The sequence below is a fragment of the Chaetura pelagica genome, unplaced genomic scaffold (assembly GCF_000747805.2).
Source record: "Chaetura pelagica isolate M959 unplaced genomic scaffold, ChaPel_1.0 scaffold212, whole genome shotgun sequence".
Taxonomy (NCBI): Eukaryota; Metazoa; Chordata; class Aves; order Apodiformes; family Apodidae; genus Chaetura; species Chaetura pelagica.
The window spans coordinates 923,226-939,622 of NW_009952365.1; the positions used below are offsets into that span (position 1 = coordinate 923,226).

Sequence of the window (16,397 nt, forward strand, 5' to 3'; positions counted from 1 at the left end):
GGTACGGGGCGGAGGCCGGTCCCGTGTCGGCGGGAGCTGTGAATGACACAGGGCCCGGCGTGGGGACAGGTCGTGTTTCGCCCCGTCAGAAATCCCTGGTAGCTCTTATCTCCGCGGGAGCGATCGGTCAGGCGTCCGCAAGCGCGGAGGGCAGCGCAGCTTTCCTGCTGCTGCTGCCGCTTCTCGCCGCAGCTGGTAGCGGGTTTTCCCAGGTAACGGCGGGGAGCAGTGGCATAAGGTGCTGGTGGTGACGTGGGCTGGGTGGGGAGCAGCATTTCGTCCCACGACCCTGGACTTGGACTGCTGGAGACTTCATCTCATTTGGTTAATCTTGGTCTTGTCACTCGACCAACCCAAGAGAAGCCCAGCAGGTGATGTGATGTAGGGACAGCTGAGCTGAAGCTGAATTAGCAAAGCAAGGCTCCCATCTATTTGGTCTTTTCCAAATGAGGAACGTCCCCTTCTCTAGGGACACCAGACTCCTCAGCATCGTAAAAAAACCCAAGTAGCTGTTTCTTAATAAGCCATGTAGACATTTATCGTGTGCGGTAGTTGTTACGTTTTCAGTCTTGTGTCACAACATCCCTTAACAGCCCTGGCCTTGCTGTGGGTACCTGTGGAAACGGTGGATTGTGCAGCTTTCTGTGGTGGGAAGAAGTGACAGACACTGGTTTATTTGTTCTGAGAAGGTGTTGGAGTTGAAAAGTACAGTGTTCGTGCCTGGCTGCACGCACAGACAGCGCCTTGGATCCCTGTGAATAAGGGAGACTCATTCCTTGGGATAAAGCCTTAGATTGTGCAGGTTCCTGGATGTGCACTTGGGGCCCGGTGGGATGTGGCAGCACTCCAGGCACTGAGGAGTTCTTTTGTTATCTGCACCTCAGCTTGATCCTAGAAGTAAGGACGGGCCTGAAGGTAAAACCACGCAGGGGTCTGATGAGGGGGTCGATGGCTGCTCGAATCCTCCATCCTGATGTGCACCCGGTGTTACAGCACTGAGCTTTCTGCCAGAGTTGCAGAAGCAGATCCCAAGGGGTGCACTTGCTAATGGGTATTTGCCTTGCAGTATTTTGACCACGTGAATTCAAAGTGCTAGGACAGAACTGGCTCTAAAGTGAGAAAAATGTTCTGGAAAGGCAAGAAAGGAAAGAGAAGGTAGAGGAAGAAAATGTGAAGGAGTATGTGGCTTAAAAGCCAAGACTAGTATATCAAGTGAATTATTTTGGAATGAAAAGCTTTTAAAGTAAATAATTAATTTATAAAACTTATAAAAAATTTATAAAATGGTTATGGCCTGAGACAAAAGGTTTCAAGCAAAACTTTGGCAATACTTCAGCATGGCCGGTCATCTACTGGTGTAGGTTCTTTATACCTTTGCTGTAGCAGAACAGAGGCAGTGGTCTAGGCCTGCCAGAGTGCTCTGCAGTGCCATGAAACTACCCCATTTCCCCCTCAGTGAAGGTGAGTAAGAGCCTATGGAAACCCTGTTTCTTCATAAGAAATGTGAAGTAACTGGAAGTTGCCTGCCCTTCAGAGAGAAGGGTGAACTACTTCTGTGGAGAAAAGTGCACTGCAGAAGAGGGAACACATGGTAACTTGTTCTTGGAGGCTGTGTTTTTTTCAGTGCTGGGGTTGTTTGAGGGGAGTCTCCTAATTCCAGCTGCCAGGTCTGAGAGGAAGAGTGGTCTTCTTGTACTGAGAAATACTCCAGAGGTGGCTACACTGCCTTTTCTGGATGTCTGAACCAACAGTGCCGTTTTGTCTAGAAAAGTGATTACAACAACGCATATAAAAGGGTCTGTTGTACAGGTATAGAAGCATGTAGTAGAAATGAAAACAAGAAGTTTTAGGTTTTGTGATTGCTTGAGTTGCTAAGGTGTGTTATAACAGGCTCCTGTAAAGTCATCCAGCCTCCCACCTGTCCCAGAGCAAGTGCTGGAAAACTGTATTTCTGGTCCTATGGAGTAAGAGGTGCTTGATAAATAACTTAAAATGATGTGATTTGGAGATCTGGTTGAATTGTCCTCTTGAGCCACAGGAAAGGCCTGAGGATCACACCTGATGATTGTTAGATTTGCAGTGTAAAAGGATAGGATGCTAAAGTGAGTTTTAATTTTGTCCCCACTAGGAACAGTTAATATGTAACTAAGTACTTCTGTTTGACTAGCAATAGCTCAATTTGTAGTTATGTGATTAAAGAGTGTTCATACTATTTAAAACTTTGCATTTATACAAGTAAACTAGAATAGAGATTGTTGGTTTTGTCATTCTCAGTTGGCATCCAGCATAGCCTGCTGCTGTGTTTAGGTCTGTTGTGCCAGGTTTCCTTGATGTTCTTCCCACATAGTTAGTGAGTCTGACTTCTTAACTGCCTGAATAAAGGCTCAAAAGCTCTTGTTGGAGCATCACCTATCAGACTAAAATTGGGATTGTACAATAGCTGTGTGTCAAAAGCAGGCAAAATTTGCAGAACTGAAGCTATAAAACTAAATCTGATCATAGAGCCAGCAACAGGTTGATTTGACAACACTGTCACCTGCTATTCAACAGATTTACTGTGCCCTTGGTTCCTTCTTAAATTAACAGATTTCAAAGTGCTGCAAAGTAGCTACATTAAAGCAAATTGCTTGAACGTGTTTTGAATGCCAGGCAGTGCTTTGCATGTTAAATGCTAGCCTTGTTTTGTTTTACTGCTGCAGGACAAACGGCTTTTATGAGAAATACGGCTCTGTACCCTGGAAAGTTTGGTTTCCTGACTTGGCTGCTCTAGAGCTTTTTCCCAACTCAATTATCCCTGGGAAACCAAGTGTTTAAACTCTTGTGCATCACTCAGCAGCTCTGTATTTGCTACTGCTCTACTTTTGTGGCTCTACTCCCTTTTTATTCGTGATCTCCAGACCAGATTCCTCTCTGACAGTGCAGCTGAGCCCATAATAAGTGATTTGATGCAGTGCAGGCCTGGAAACCCATGTTCTGGTCCTGGCTAGAGTGTGTCCATGTTCCTGGCCTCAGCATCCCAGATGTGGAAGGAGCATATTGGGACCTGCATATCTGTCACCTGCTTTGGGCCTACTGATGGGAAGTGTTTGTTATTGCTCACTCCTTTCTCAGCCTTACTTGTTTTTCTTGTTGAGTTCTTTAAGAAACTTGTTACCAGCATCTCTTCTGCTTGTTCCTGGCTCTGCACAACACTCTGCAGTCAGCCTTGGACTGCTGGTTTATAGACCTTCATCCCTTCAGCAATTGGCATCATTACCCTGAAGAGCAGCCTCCCTCAGTCTTCAGGGTCAGATGCTACCTTTAAGTAAAAGCTCCTGGTATTAAAAACATCAGACTAAGGTGATCATAAAAAAAGTTCTTCCAAAAAGCAATCCCTGTGTAGCACAGGTAGATTCAGTGGTGCTAGATCCTACAGGCCATTAAGATAAATCTCGATTTCTGGTCTTTTTTCTCAGAAGCGGAAGAGGAAATTGAAATCTGATACGTGAAGTAAGGAAATAAGACACCACTTGTGCCATTCCTGTACAGATATGTCCTGGCTTCAGATTATGGGTGGTTTTAGAAGACAACCATGTATGCAGCAGCTCTCACAGCTTGGAAACTGCTTTTACACTAGCTTAGCTTCGTTTGGCCTGTAAAGTTAATTGGCTTATAGCAGTTTGCAATTGAAGGTTGTTAGGGCAGTGGTCAGGTGGTCCAGTTGCAGTGCCTTTTGGAATTTAAAACTCTACAGTAATGAACCTCCAGCTCAAGGGAAGAGCTAAGGTGCTTTGCAGCTAATCTCTGCAAATCCAGCAGACAGAGTTGAAATCCATACCAACTGGGGTTTAACTGTAATCTCCTGGAGCAGTGACTCTGCATAACCAGAAAGCTCAACTCTAGCTGGGCTGGTAGGGCACCAGGACAGTCTGGTGTCTTCTCTTTGTCAAGACAAAGTTTGGGATAGGGTAGCTGGACCAAAAGGATGCCACTCATATGGCTTATGCCAACACTGAGCTGCACCAGCATCAGGAAATGTGCTATGGTGGGTCCTTGCCATCCCGTTGTGGTTCTGTCTGAGCTAATCAAGGTATTGTTTAATGCTTCAAATGGTGAGCTGGAGCACACCTTAGAAATAAGCAGAAATAACATAGGATGTCAGTAAGAAGTGCAAAGAAGGATGCAGAGGCAGAAGTAAAAAAAAGTGAATGTAATATGTACATCTGTAATTGTAGTAGAAGTTGCAGAGTAACATACTAAGCAGCAGATCTGATGAGTAGACCATGAACACTGTTGACAGTGCCATCCAGTTAGCCAGAAAAACAAATGTCATTCCTAGATTTTTAAAAAGACTGGTAAGTGAAGCCCAGGAAGTAAAATCTCACCAGGGATGTCATTCCTGACCTGGGTACCACCCCTCAGAGGATGTGGTCAGTCTGGGGGAGACTGCAGCAGGTTGGGCAGGTGGAGCCAGTGAAGAAGTAATGATCTTACCCTGGACTTGGGGAGGTGTGCTGACAGTCTGCAAACCTTTGCAAGGGTGCTGCAGGGAGGAAGGTAACAAATTGCTGATCACAGGGCAAGAATGAAGATTGCAACAGTGGAGGTTTAGGTTAGACATTAGAAAGAATTTTTGAAGCTTAAGGCTAATGAAAGGAATGCATTGCCTGGGGAGGCCATTAAATCTCTGCCTGGCAAAACCCCTAGTGAGAATCGTTTGGGTAGGGTTGACCCTGCTGTAGGTGACCTCTCCACAGCCATTCCAGCCCTCGTCCCTGTACTTCAGACAGTTTTTTAGCTGTGGGTCTGCAGCTGAAGCTTCTCTAGCACATCCTAATAAGTCTGTGAGAAAACACTTGTGTGTGTGTCCTTCTCTCCTATCTGCTCTGTTCCCTGCAATGTCTGGCCCCGTCCCTGTCACGTATACATGCTGTGGGTTACTAGCTGCCTGCCAGGCAGCAGCTGGGCTCTGTTCACCTCAGACTACAGCCTCTGTCCCTGATCCTCCAAGGTTTAACCAAACGTGTGTTTGCTCCTTGTGCTCGCATCTAGCCGAGCCAGCCAGGGCCCTCCCTCCCCTCAACAAGGTTGTCTGCATTTTGTAATTCTGCTTTTCTTGGGTTTACGTGCTGGTTTTCCTGAGGACCCAGGGACAGGGGCTATATCTCCTAGTGGGCTGGGGCCAGGAATCCTGGAACACTCCTGGTTTTGCTCGAGGTAAACCAGCTGGAATCCCTCTCCTGGCCCCTTGTGTGGAGGCAGGACAGCACATGCCAGGGTAGTTCAAGGTAACATACAGATTTGGGTGTGCTTTGAAGAGCTGACCTTTGAACAGAAAGTTTCTCAATCTTGGTTGATGGTGTGTACTCTCCTGGCAAAGGTTTGGCCCCTACTGGTGTGACAAACCTGGAGTCCACCATGGTGTCCATAGCAGCTCTGCAGATGGTGGTTTCCTCCATAGCCCTGCAGAGCCCTTTCTCTCCCACCCATTTAGCTTGTCTCTTAGTTTTATCTGGGATGCAATTGTAAGTACAGAACAGTGTAGCTTAGTTGTGGAGTGACTCGTGTAAGTGGCTGCATCTATGTGCACTCAAGATGTGCATCTATGTGCTGTCAAGATGACATTTTGGAATCTCTACAGCAACTACAAAACCTAGATTTTTAATTAATTATTCTGGAAATGGAGAGGTTTGCAGTTGGAGCAGCACTCCTTGTGTGACTAAGAGGTCTATTTATTTTACTTTGGCATTGCCAAATGTCACACACAGCAGTGGCTGCCTGGACCAGAGCTGTACTGGAGCAGAAAGTGCAGGGTTTTGGCAGCTGCCCAGTGGGGCTGCTCTCAGGGCTCTTGGCACCCTCTGATGGTGAGTGTGTGGGCAGCAGTGCAGGGATTGGAACTTCTCTGTGGGCTGGAGTTGGGAAATGCAATTTCTGTCTTCAAGGAGAGTTGCAGAATCAGTGTAAAATACCTGATTTGACTCCAGTTTGCCCCTGGGGATCTCATGCTGTGTAGGCTTTTGACTGGTCGAAGAAAAAGAGTGTGAGGAGAATGCCCAGTGAAGGGGGAGAGAGCAGGGAGAGAGGGAGGAATGGAAACAAGCTGAAAGGGGAGGAGAGGGTATCATGGACCTGACCCAAGGGTGTTTGCAGGGGATGAGAAGAGGGAATTACTGTTCAGTCTGGCTTTTGCACAGCATGTTTCCCCTTCCCAACTATTTTGCTTTCTTGGATGTCAAAATCCAAGCTTGTATTTTGCACAAGGCTGTGATGAGGATGGGTTAGTGTTGGAGCAGGAGGTTGGGAGAGCCTGGCTGCCTGGTCCCAGGCTTGGAGAAGGCTCCAAACAGCTGTGGTCCTGAGTGGGTGGGATGAGGAAAGATAGAGCTCACTTGGAGAGGGGATGGGGCAGGAACCCACGGCATCGAGCCAAGGGAGGAGCTGTGTGCTCTGCAGTTTTGCTGAAGTTTAAGTCCTCTTAAAATAGTTTTGTTTGGCTATTTATCATTAACCAAAGTCAACTGTTAGTTTTAAGTCTGTTCTTGCATATCAGAAGTGCAAGACAGTACAAGGAGACCTAAGGTGGCAAATGTCTCTGCCTGTGGCAGGTCAGCTGGTGGGAGAGGAAGCATCCTCAGCAGCCTGTGACTACCTTGAGGACTAAGAAACCTAGGAAACAGGACCACAAGGAGAAGTTAAGGAGATTGGTATGGTTTACTGTAGCAAAGAGAGGGCACTCACTCAGAGTCTGTGCTAAAGGGTTTTTTTAGCGTGTGAGAAGGTGTCAGGAACAGGATTATAATCAGTTTGTTTTCTGTGTCAGCTCAGGAGGACTTAAAGGCACAGCAAGGAAGATGTACAGCAGATGGTAGGAAAACACTTCTAACTGTAAGGCTAATTATGCACTGACACGGGTTACCTGGAGCAGGAGATTTCCAGAACAAGTTAGATGAACTTTCTGGAGGTTGCCCCAGGGGTATGTGATCCTGCACCAGTTCTGGGGAGGGAGCAGATGACCTGCTGGTTTCCTTTTCAGCTTCCAAGTGATCTCTAATGATCACAGTCATCCAAGAAAAGCCTCCCAGATCAGATGACCCTTCCCCAGTCTCTGCTCATCCTTAAGCTGGTTGGCATCCACCTTTGGTGAGATTTTTTAACCTCTGAATCTTCTGGCAACCACATGGTCACCAACTCCTGTACCAGCCTTTGCTGGCCAATTACTGTGATTTGGTTCATTCCAAGTAGTGATGCACATGTTGCATCACTGGGAGAGCACCCCAAAGGTGACAGTGATGGACATACTGCTCCTGTCCCTGTGCTTTGCATGCACTGGCTCATCACTGAATTTTGTATTTGTTTAGATAGAATGTGTTTCATTTTATGTTACATAAGCACAGCACTGATGACCAGCACCTTCCTCTCCAGCTTCATTTAGTTTGATTCCTCTGTCCAATACGTACGTGTGTGCTTAAATCACACGCACAAATTCCTAACCCTGCATAGGCCCTTTTCCTGCCAAGAAGTTCACATGCATCTCCTCCACCCAGCCTCCAGAGCTGGTAGATGGCTTGTGCCACCCTCCTGTCACTTAATGCCGTTGCATTTCACAGGGCAGTACGTTTATCTCGCTTAGAATAAGAATGAAAGATCTTGCTGAGGCCTTTTCCTGCCAGGGAACTGTCCGGTGTGAGGCTCCCTGGAGCTCATTTTGGGGGCTGGATTTTGTTTTCTTCGCCACTAGAGGGAAACCTGTCCCTTTGCATGAAAATAAAGGGCATCTCGGCTGCAGGATGCTGAGGTAGCTTGGGTGTATGAAATATAAACCAGTTGTTTCTGGCGGGGTAACCTGGGCAGTCTCGCTGTTAGTGTAAAATATGTCTTGTCCTAGTTCTTCAGTGCACATGGTTCAGTGTGGTTTGGTGAGGAGAAGAGGGAAATTAGGAATCAAATTCTGAGCTCATGCAAAGCAAATGGTTTCTGTGGTTCTGACACAGGGGCTCTGGATGGATCAGGCAGCTCAGCTCACGGGTGGTGTGTTCAGGCCAGTGCCCTGCAGCCTCCTGGCTTTTATCTAAGCCTGTGCTCACCCCTTGGGCAAGATGGAGTTTGCCTCCCGGGTTCCCACAGCAAACCTGAGTTAAATTCCCCCTCCTTGGGAGTGAAATCCCCTCCCTACGCAGTAGACATGAGAGTTCACCTGGCTACTCAGCTGCCTTGCAGGACCTGGCTGTTGCCTTTGTAGAAGGTCAGGTAAAGCTTTTGTTCCAAAGGTGGTTTTCTGCTTCCAATCATGAGGTTCCTCCTCACTCTCCTACAAATTATCTAGCTTGATTCTAATGTATTGATGAAGGTAACAGGATCTCTTTACCCCTTGGAAGAAAGTATGTCAATTTTTGGAGCAGTGACAGGTTTGGCACCTCCTGTGAGGGCCTTTATATATTGTCACAATTCGGCTGTGAACACGTTTTGTTTTCCCCACCTGCTTTTTAATAATGGGACAAACTGAGTCATTACAGAGTGAATGTTCTTTAATTGCTCCAGTAATATCTATTAATTGCTTTTAGCAACTTATACAGAGGACTCTGAATGTTATTGAAGAAGTTTGGAGGAAACTGATTTCAACCTAGCATTTGAAGTTACCACCCCCATGTTCAGGAAGATGATGCTTCATAAAAATTTCTTGGTATCTGAGTCTCCTCTGTATGTGTTCAAGTTGCTCTAAAATTTATAGTTTTTAACAGGTGGAGTTTTTCAAAACTTTTGGTAGTTTTTTGTGGTTTGTGTACTCCAGGTATATATACTGCCCTGGGTGGGATTTGTGTGGGTATTCAGTTGGAACCATTGCTCTTGTGGCTTTTAGCTACTCTGGAATTTTCTTAGTCAAAGGTTGACCCACCGTTTGCCGTGGATAGCATCCCTGTGTTGGAGAGGGAGCCTGTGGATAAGTCAGGTGATCAGAGCAGGACTCGTATGAGCAAACTGTAGGTAACAGATCTGTTGCCTTCCATTTTAAGAGTGACCTTTAACTCCCCAGACTTTGCAAAATAACTCCAGCAGAGCTCTGCTGTGCCTGTCGGAGTGTCACCTCCTGGGGACCTGCTGCCCTGGGGAGCAGCCTCGTGCTGCTGGGCAGGTCTGCTGGGCTGGCAAAAATGCTGGCTCTGTGCAGGGACAGCACCCTGGGGTGTGTGAGCAGAGGGCTGAGTGCACCCCGGGGTGTCCCAGCAGGGGGCTGAGCTGCTTGCCAATCCCCTGTCCCCTCCCTTGTCACCCCTGCCCTAAGGGAGAACCAGGTGGGTTGATGGTGCTGGGCTCCAGTGGGTGACAGCACAGGATAGCAAGGAGCTGATGCCTGTGAAGGATAGAGGATGATAAAGAAGACAAAAATCCCCTTTTCCCAGCTGTTTCCGTGAGGGACAGCAGTGTGGATTTGTGAATTCTCTGTGACATTGATCCTCCACAACAAGTGCAAGAAGACGTCTTCAGTTACAGAAACCACGTTCAGCTCGAGGTCCGAGGAGCTATTTCTGGCTGCTCAAAAACTTCAGTGAACTTCTGACTGATACGTGGGCTGCTGCTGGTGACTGGTGTGGGCTGCTTTTGTGTTTTTGGCATAATCTTCTTCTTAAATGCATTTGTATGAAAAGAAAGAACATGGGAGATGCTCCTCTGCCTGTGTTGACCATGCCAACAGCTCCTTACAGCGACCAGAAACCAGGAACCAGTGGATTACGGAAGAAGACCTTTTATTTTGAATCCAAGAGGAACTATTTGCAGAATTTCATCCAGAGTATATTTTCTTCCATAGACCTAAGAGATCGACAAGGATCTTCTATGGTAGTTGGAGGTGATGGGAGATACCTCAATAAGTCTGCAGTGGAACTGATAGTCCAAATGGCCGCTGCCAGTGGGGTTGGTAAATGTTAAATGACTAAATTCCTATAGTTGTGTAGCTGGTAAATGCAGAAAACCATAATAAATTAGTCACTATGAGATTTAATTTCCCCAGAGACTTTATTCAACTGCTAATAGTTAACCTCTTCATGGTAAATAATTTTGGTAGTTCAGAAATTAATGGGTTTTTAGCTTTTAAATGTTGCAGCAGGATAAAAGTATGTGGGAATACACATGCAGCTAAGAAAAGAGCAGGAGACTTGTCTGTTTGCAGTAGAGCATATTTTGTGCACTGCAGGGCTCTTGGGCACTGGTGTTTTGTCTTTGTTCCCTTCTGCTATTTAAGAAGCAAAGACTCTGCTGTCTGTCCTGGATAACTCAGTGCAGGGCAAACTCCCTGCTAAGAGGCTTGGTTCTTAGGAATTTGCTTGGCAAAAAAACTTACCTGATCACAAAAGAGTAATTAGTAGTGAATGGGAGAATAGGAGGAGATATATATATATATTTAATCAACGTATTTTCCATCTTGGTTAAAAAAGTAAGTCCTTTTGCATTGCAAATCAATACATTCCTCTTAGGTCAGTGTATGGGCTGAACAGAAGAGCTGGAAAATGTGCACAGAGAGCCAGGCCTACTGCTTGGACTGCTTGACACTAGGACAGATTTTCTGCTGGTAAAGGTGAGATTAGACTGATCTTCAGCAGCTGAGACTTTTCTTGTGTATTTCTTTCCAGCGTGGCCCATGTCTGCCCAAACTCTAGTTGTGCTGCTGGTTTTATTACTTTTCATTGATTATTTTTATATACTCTGGCTAATATCTGTGACTTAGCAGCCTTGGGCTCATCTTGCTCTATAGAACAGATGAGTCCAAGGATGTTTTCAAATAGAACAAGCCACGAGGAGGTTCTGAGTATGTGCAAATCTCTTTCTTGGTGTGTGGCAGAGAGAGATACAGTCATCTGTACAAATGTGGGATCAGGAGTGATTCCAAATTGTGCCAAGCACACTTGATGTGTTGACAGCATCACATTGCATGCTTTAAATAACAGTTATTTGGTTAAAGGAAATGACCAGGGTATTTTGTCCACTTCCCCTGACTTGTTTAAATAGTAGTGTCTCTATTCAGAGACTTAACTGTTCACAGAATACAGGATTAGTGCATCTTGTGATGCATCTCTTGGAGAGAGAGGACTGGAAGGGTGTGCTGATGACTTAATGGAGCTGTAGACACCATCTTCCTTGGCATGGAAAACATGTTTTTGGCATGAAAGCATCAGCCTGTGCTACTGAGGGGAGGAGAAGAGCTGCAGGAGGTCTCCTTTATTGCCCATGTGCATCTTCTTGGGGCTTCCAGTAAAAGGAGGGTGGAGGTGTTGCCTGGATTGCTTTGAAGTGCTGTAACCCAAAATAAGGTATTTTTGCATCTTTACGTCCTGAGATTCGTCTCATAAGAAATTCCAGAGAGTTAAAAAAGATAAAGTGTAAATTGCTCACCATACTGCCACACTGAGCAACAGTTTCCAGAGGTTACCACAAGGGATTTAACACTGGATGGGTGGGGAATGACATGTTGAAGACCTCTGAAAAATCAAAGAGGACCCCAGGAGGCAAAAGCTGCAGGTCAGGTGTGTGAGGAGGGCAGTCGGGTGAGGACAAGGGGTTTGATGTGTTCACCCAGTTCTCCTGTGGCTGCTGTGTGGTTTGGGAGGGAAATTCCTGGGTTTTGGGGGTCCTCCCCAGCATCCCTTGAGCAGCACATGGGGCCTGGCATAGCACCAATGCAGAGAGGTGTTGTGACCCTCAAAGGAACAAAACATGAAGTTTTAGAGGAGCTTCCTGGAGGTTGGGTTATGTCTCAGTGAAACTGTGGGAGCAAGACCTGCAGGCTGGAATAAAACATGAGAGAAGGTGTGCTGGCTGGGACTGAGAAGGGGGTGGTTTGGTCTGGAGAAAAGGGGGCTGAGGGAACACATTCTCATGCTCTACAACTACCTGAAAGAGGGTTGGAGTGAGCAGCAATTGGTCTCTTCTCCCTAGTTAAAAGCAGCAGAAGAGGAAATGGTCTCAAGTTGCACCTGGGGAGGTTTAAGTTGGAAATTAGAGGAAACTTCTTTACTGAAAGGATTATTAAGCACTGGAACAGGCTGCCCAGGGAGGTGGTTAAATCACCATCCCTGGGCGTGTTTTGAAGATGTGTAGATGGGTGTTTAGGAATGTGGTTTAGCACTGGGCTCCGTAGAATTGAGTTAATGGTTGGGCTCAATGATCTTAAGGATCTTTACCAACCAGAACAATTCCGTGATTCTGTGGGGAAAAGAGCAAAACCCACAGAGGTTTGGCTACTCCAATTAAATGTTTGGCTGAATAAAGCAGTGTGATCAGCTGGGTAGTCGGGCACTGTGGGGGCTGCAATAGTGGCTTCTGTGGCCAGCTGAAGGAAGGACTTTGGGTTTGTAAGCTGCTGTTTCCCATTTCTGCTCTCTGTTTGCTCGAGGTGCTCACCCAGCTGGGCTGTGACAGCTGGAGCATGTCAGAGCCCATGGGCAGCAGACAGGGCTTAGCACCAGGCAGTGCCACCAGGGAGGAATCACAGTCATCCCATGCCCTTGGCTTAGCACTGAGCCTGGACCTTTAGCCTGGGAATGCTGCCTTGTGTTTTCTGGTTTGTCTTGGGTTTGAATGAAATTCTTCCTCTTTTATCTGTTGTATTCAGGGTCTGATCCTCCCCAGTTGATGGAGAGGAGTCTGGTATTTTATTTTTAAATCTACATAACCCCATCTGGGGGCTGTGGTAAGGAGTGTGTTCTTCCAGAAAATTATTCATCTTCTGTTGTATTACATGGATCTTGATTACCTTGTGTTGCTCAGCACATTGATCTGGACTTAATCTCAGTAGTATTAATAAATTTATGGGAAGGAGAAGTGTTACCCACTGTGAGTAGGAAGATCTGCAGCTGGTCCCAGGGAAGTAGTGATGATGTTTGGTTTTTGTTTTGTTTTGGCTTCTCTCAGTCCTATTGTCTCATTTGAAAGCAAAGTTCCAGACCATAGCCAAAGGGGCTTGGGGGTTGGTTGGTTGGTGGTTGTTTTTTTTTTTGGATTGTTGTTTAGATGTCTCTGGAAAGCTCAGCTCTTCAGCACAAGCTGCCATTTCCAGCTGAGCTGCAGCATTCAGAAAGGACAATGCTAAAAAGGCACAACAGAGCAGGGTCAGATGCTGACCTTCACCGGGCACAGCAGAGAGCTTTGTGTGCCTCCCAGAAAGAGCTGTTTGCTTGCAGAGAAGCAGCACCTCTGCCTCCAGCACACCTGGTTCACCTGGCACCAGCATTTGGGGGTTTGGTGGTTTTGCTGGTTTTAGGATTTGGGACTCAAAGTAGTTTTGCTTTGCTCTTGAATTCTCAGATCGGCCGCTTGGTGATCGGGCAGAACGGGATCCTCTCCACCCCAGCTGTGTCCTGCATCATCAGGAAAATCAAAGCCATCGGTGGCATCATCCTGACTGCCAGCCACAACCCTGGTGGGCCTAATGGGGATTTTGGCATTAAATTCAATACTGCCAATGGAGGTGAGGTCACTTGGTTCGTTTGGATTTGCTCTGTTTCTGTTCGGCTGTTTCTCGTGTTGATTGCGAGGAACCTAATTTGACAGTCTTAATACTACACAGGTTCAGTGCCCTGAGCATTTGGTTTATCAGGTGATTGATCTGCTTCCTTCATACCCTGATATTCCTCTCCAAGGGAGGTATTCCCAGCTCCAGATCCTTTGCTGTGCTTCTGAAGTTCACTCTTCTTGTAGGCTGACTGTTTAATGTCTTCCCTCTTGTCCATTTTGTCTTGCAGGTCCTGCTCCTGAAGCTATCACAGACAAAATTTTCCAAATCAGCAAGAACATTGAAGAGTATGCAATCTGCCCAGACCTCAAGGTGGACCTAAGCACCATTGGGAAACAGCAGTTTGACTTGGAGAACAAATTTAAACCATTTACAGGTAAACAACTCCTCTTCCTTTTGGAAAGTTTCCCTTCAGGTGGAGTTTGTGTGGACCTGCCATGAGCGGGCGAGGACATTTGGTGTTTCTGAAGGACAGATGTGTCCATTCTGACCTCTCGTTCTCATCTGTTGGATAAGCCAAGCAAGGACATTGCTTCTGGTCACCGTGGCATTGAATTTATCTTACCATGTATAGATACTTTAATTATATAATTGGTTTTATCCTCTGAAAGGTTGTACTTCAGTAGGTAAAACCTCACTAAAATTGAAGGCTATTTTGTCTGTAAGGCTACCATTAATGTGTGCTTGTGAAACAAACAACTCTGCAGTTAAAGGGCCTTTTCCTGATTAAAAATTGCAGTGTTAATGTTTCATCTTTGCAACTTATTTTGCCCACATAATTTCAAATATAAAACTCTCTGTGAGTTGGAAAGCCATGACATTTCATAAGGTACTTTTGTTAATTAGCAGTGAAATATGAAAATACATTAATTAAAAAAAAAAAGACTTTTGAAAAACACTTAGTGCAAGTATTTTTTAATCATCTTCTGGTGACCTGTGCTTGTAATTTAAAAAATAAATAAATAATTAAATCAAGATATTATAAAAGTTGGTATTTCTGTCAGTCCCCATTTCTGCGTAGTGGGATGTTAGGATAGTGGGGGTTTCATGGCTCTGTCTTTACATGGCCTCTTAGTTGCAAAGGTGCCACTTTTTCCAACTATTAGCTGCACAGTTCCCATTGACTTTGATGGAAATTGGAGATCTCTTTTTAGAATGTTTTTCCCCCCTTTAGTCCCACTCTCCAGGTAAGGAGAGTGAGATGGAGGCCTCTGGAAAGAAATTCAGGGAGCCCAAGCTGGGAACAGTGTTTGTCTGAAGGGTTTTGTTGGTCTGTTTGGTCTGTAACCCAATTAGCAATGACAGCCTGTAATTAAATTCTTTATATAGGACATTTTTACTGTCTTTATTAAAAGATTCTATGGGATGTGTAGAGACTTGATGCTGTGCCTTGACCCTAAGGACTGTCAGCACACTGCCACGTGTAGCCAAATAATTTCAGACTCTGGGAGTTGGTCTCTATTTACTTTTCTGTTTTCCAGTGGAAATCGTGGACTCAGTAGAAGCTTATGCAAATATGCTGAGGAACATCTTTGACTTCAATGCTTTAAAGGAGCTGCTGTCAGGGAAGAACCACCTCAAGATTCGCATAGATGCTATGCATGGAGGTACGGGTGGGCTTGGGTTTGTGGGGCCACAGGTGTCCCCAGGGCTTTGCCACCTACTCCAGAGAGAAAACTTTTTCTCTAGTGATTAAATCCATAATTTGTAAATTTGTTTCTTGTTTGGCAATGTGTTGCATTTTCATTGGTGCAGACAAACTTCTTATGGCTTTATGTTGTTTGCTTTTGTCAAATGTTTGGATTTGGGAAATGTTTGGGGTTTGGAGGGAGACTAGAATGGCTCACACACCTCAGTCTACTCCTGAGAGACAGGAGGTCAGTGCTGATGCTGTGGTCTGAGCTGTCCTGGCAGACCTTGCAGCACTCAGTGTCCCATGGAGCTCACAGTGGTTAGGCAAGGTCTGTCTGTAGATATTTAAGTACAAAAATGGGTCCATTGGACCACTGGATATAATACGATATATTCTTCCAATAGACATTTTCAGGAGCACCGTAGCTTTCTTAGCATCTTGTTCTCTTGCCTCCAGGCCATTCTTATTCCCTTATTTCATGGGGCAGCCCCTCAGCTGAAGAGCTTGCTTTGGCAAGAACTTGTGTGCCTGGATAGATCCAGCTTAACCACACCTCTGTGTTGCCTGGGGCTTTTGATGGGAGCAGTCGTGGTTTAGCACTGTGAACCACATACACTTACCCAACATGAGCAGGCCAGAGGCCTGTGTGGTTACGTGGCTGGTACAGAGGTGCCTGAGAGCAGAGACTGACCCTTTTCCTCTTCTTGTTTTACCATGGTAGTTGTGGGCCCATATGTGAAGAAGATCCTGTGTGAGGAGCTCGGAGCCCCAGCAAATTCAGCAGTGAACTGCACCCCCCTAGAGGACTTTGGGGGCCACCATCCTGACCCCAACTTAACCTATGCTGCTGACCTGGTCCAGACCATGAAGTCAGGAGAGTATGACTTTGGAGCTGCCTTTGATGGAGACGGGGTAAATGGGCTGCTCTGTGTTCACCTTCTACCCCCTGCTCAGTTCACAGATCAGAGAATCATTCTGGTTGGAGATGACGTTTAAAATCATCAATTCCAACCATTAACCCAACTCTTACCAAGCCCAGTGCTAAACCATATTACTGAGCACCACATTGTGAGTGAGTGGCTGCTCAGCTGCTTTTCAGCAGAGAAGGATGAAGGCAAAGACCTTTTTCTCTCCCTCTCTCCCTTCTGTAATTACACGTGGAAGTGAAGCACTGGCTGCTGTTTGCCACCATGGTGGTGGTTGGCTGCTGAGTTACTAATGAAGTCCAAACTGTATTTAAGGAGTTTAAAAGGCTGTTGGAAGTCAGCAGGAAGGTGA

General features: G+C 46.0%; 1 protein-coding gene across 1 annotated transcript in view; it reads left to right on the forward strand.

Annotated features, from left to right (window-relative positions):
• Positions 1-9,633: 9,633 nt before the first annotated feature.
• The window catches only part of PGM1 (phosphoglucomutase 1), a 19,717-nt gene continuing 12,953 nt past the window's right edge, over positions 9,634-16,397 (forward strand). The window contains exons 1-5 of the mRNA XM_010007964.1: positions 9,634-9,891; positions 13,279-13,441; positions 13,716-13,862; positions 14,968-15,093; positions 15,841-16,031. Coding sequence (XP_010006266.1) covers positions 9,634-9,891; positions 13,279-13,441; positions 13,716-13,862; positions 14,968-15,093; positions 15,841-16,031 — 885 coding nt within the window. The remainder of the gene's footprint in view (positions 9,892-13,278; positions 13,442-13,715; positions 13,863-14,967; positions 15,094-15,840; positions 16,032-16,397) is intronic.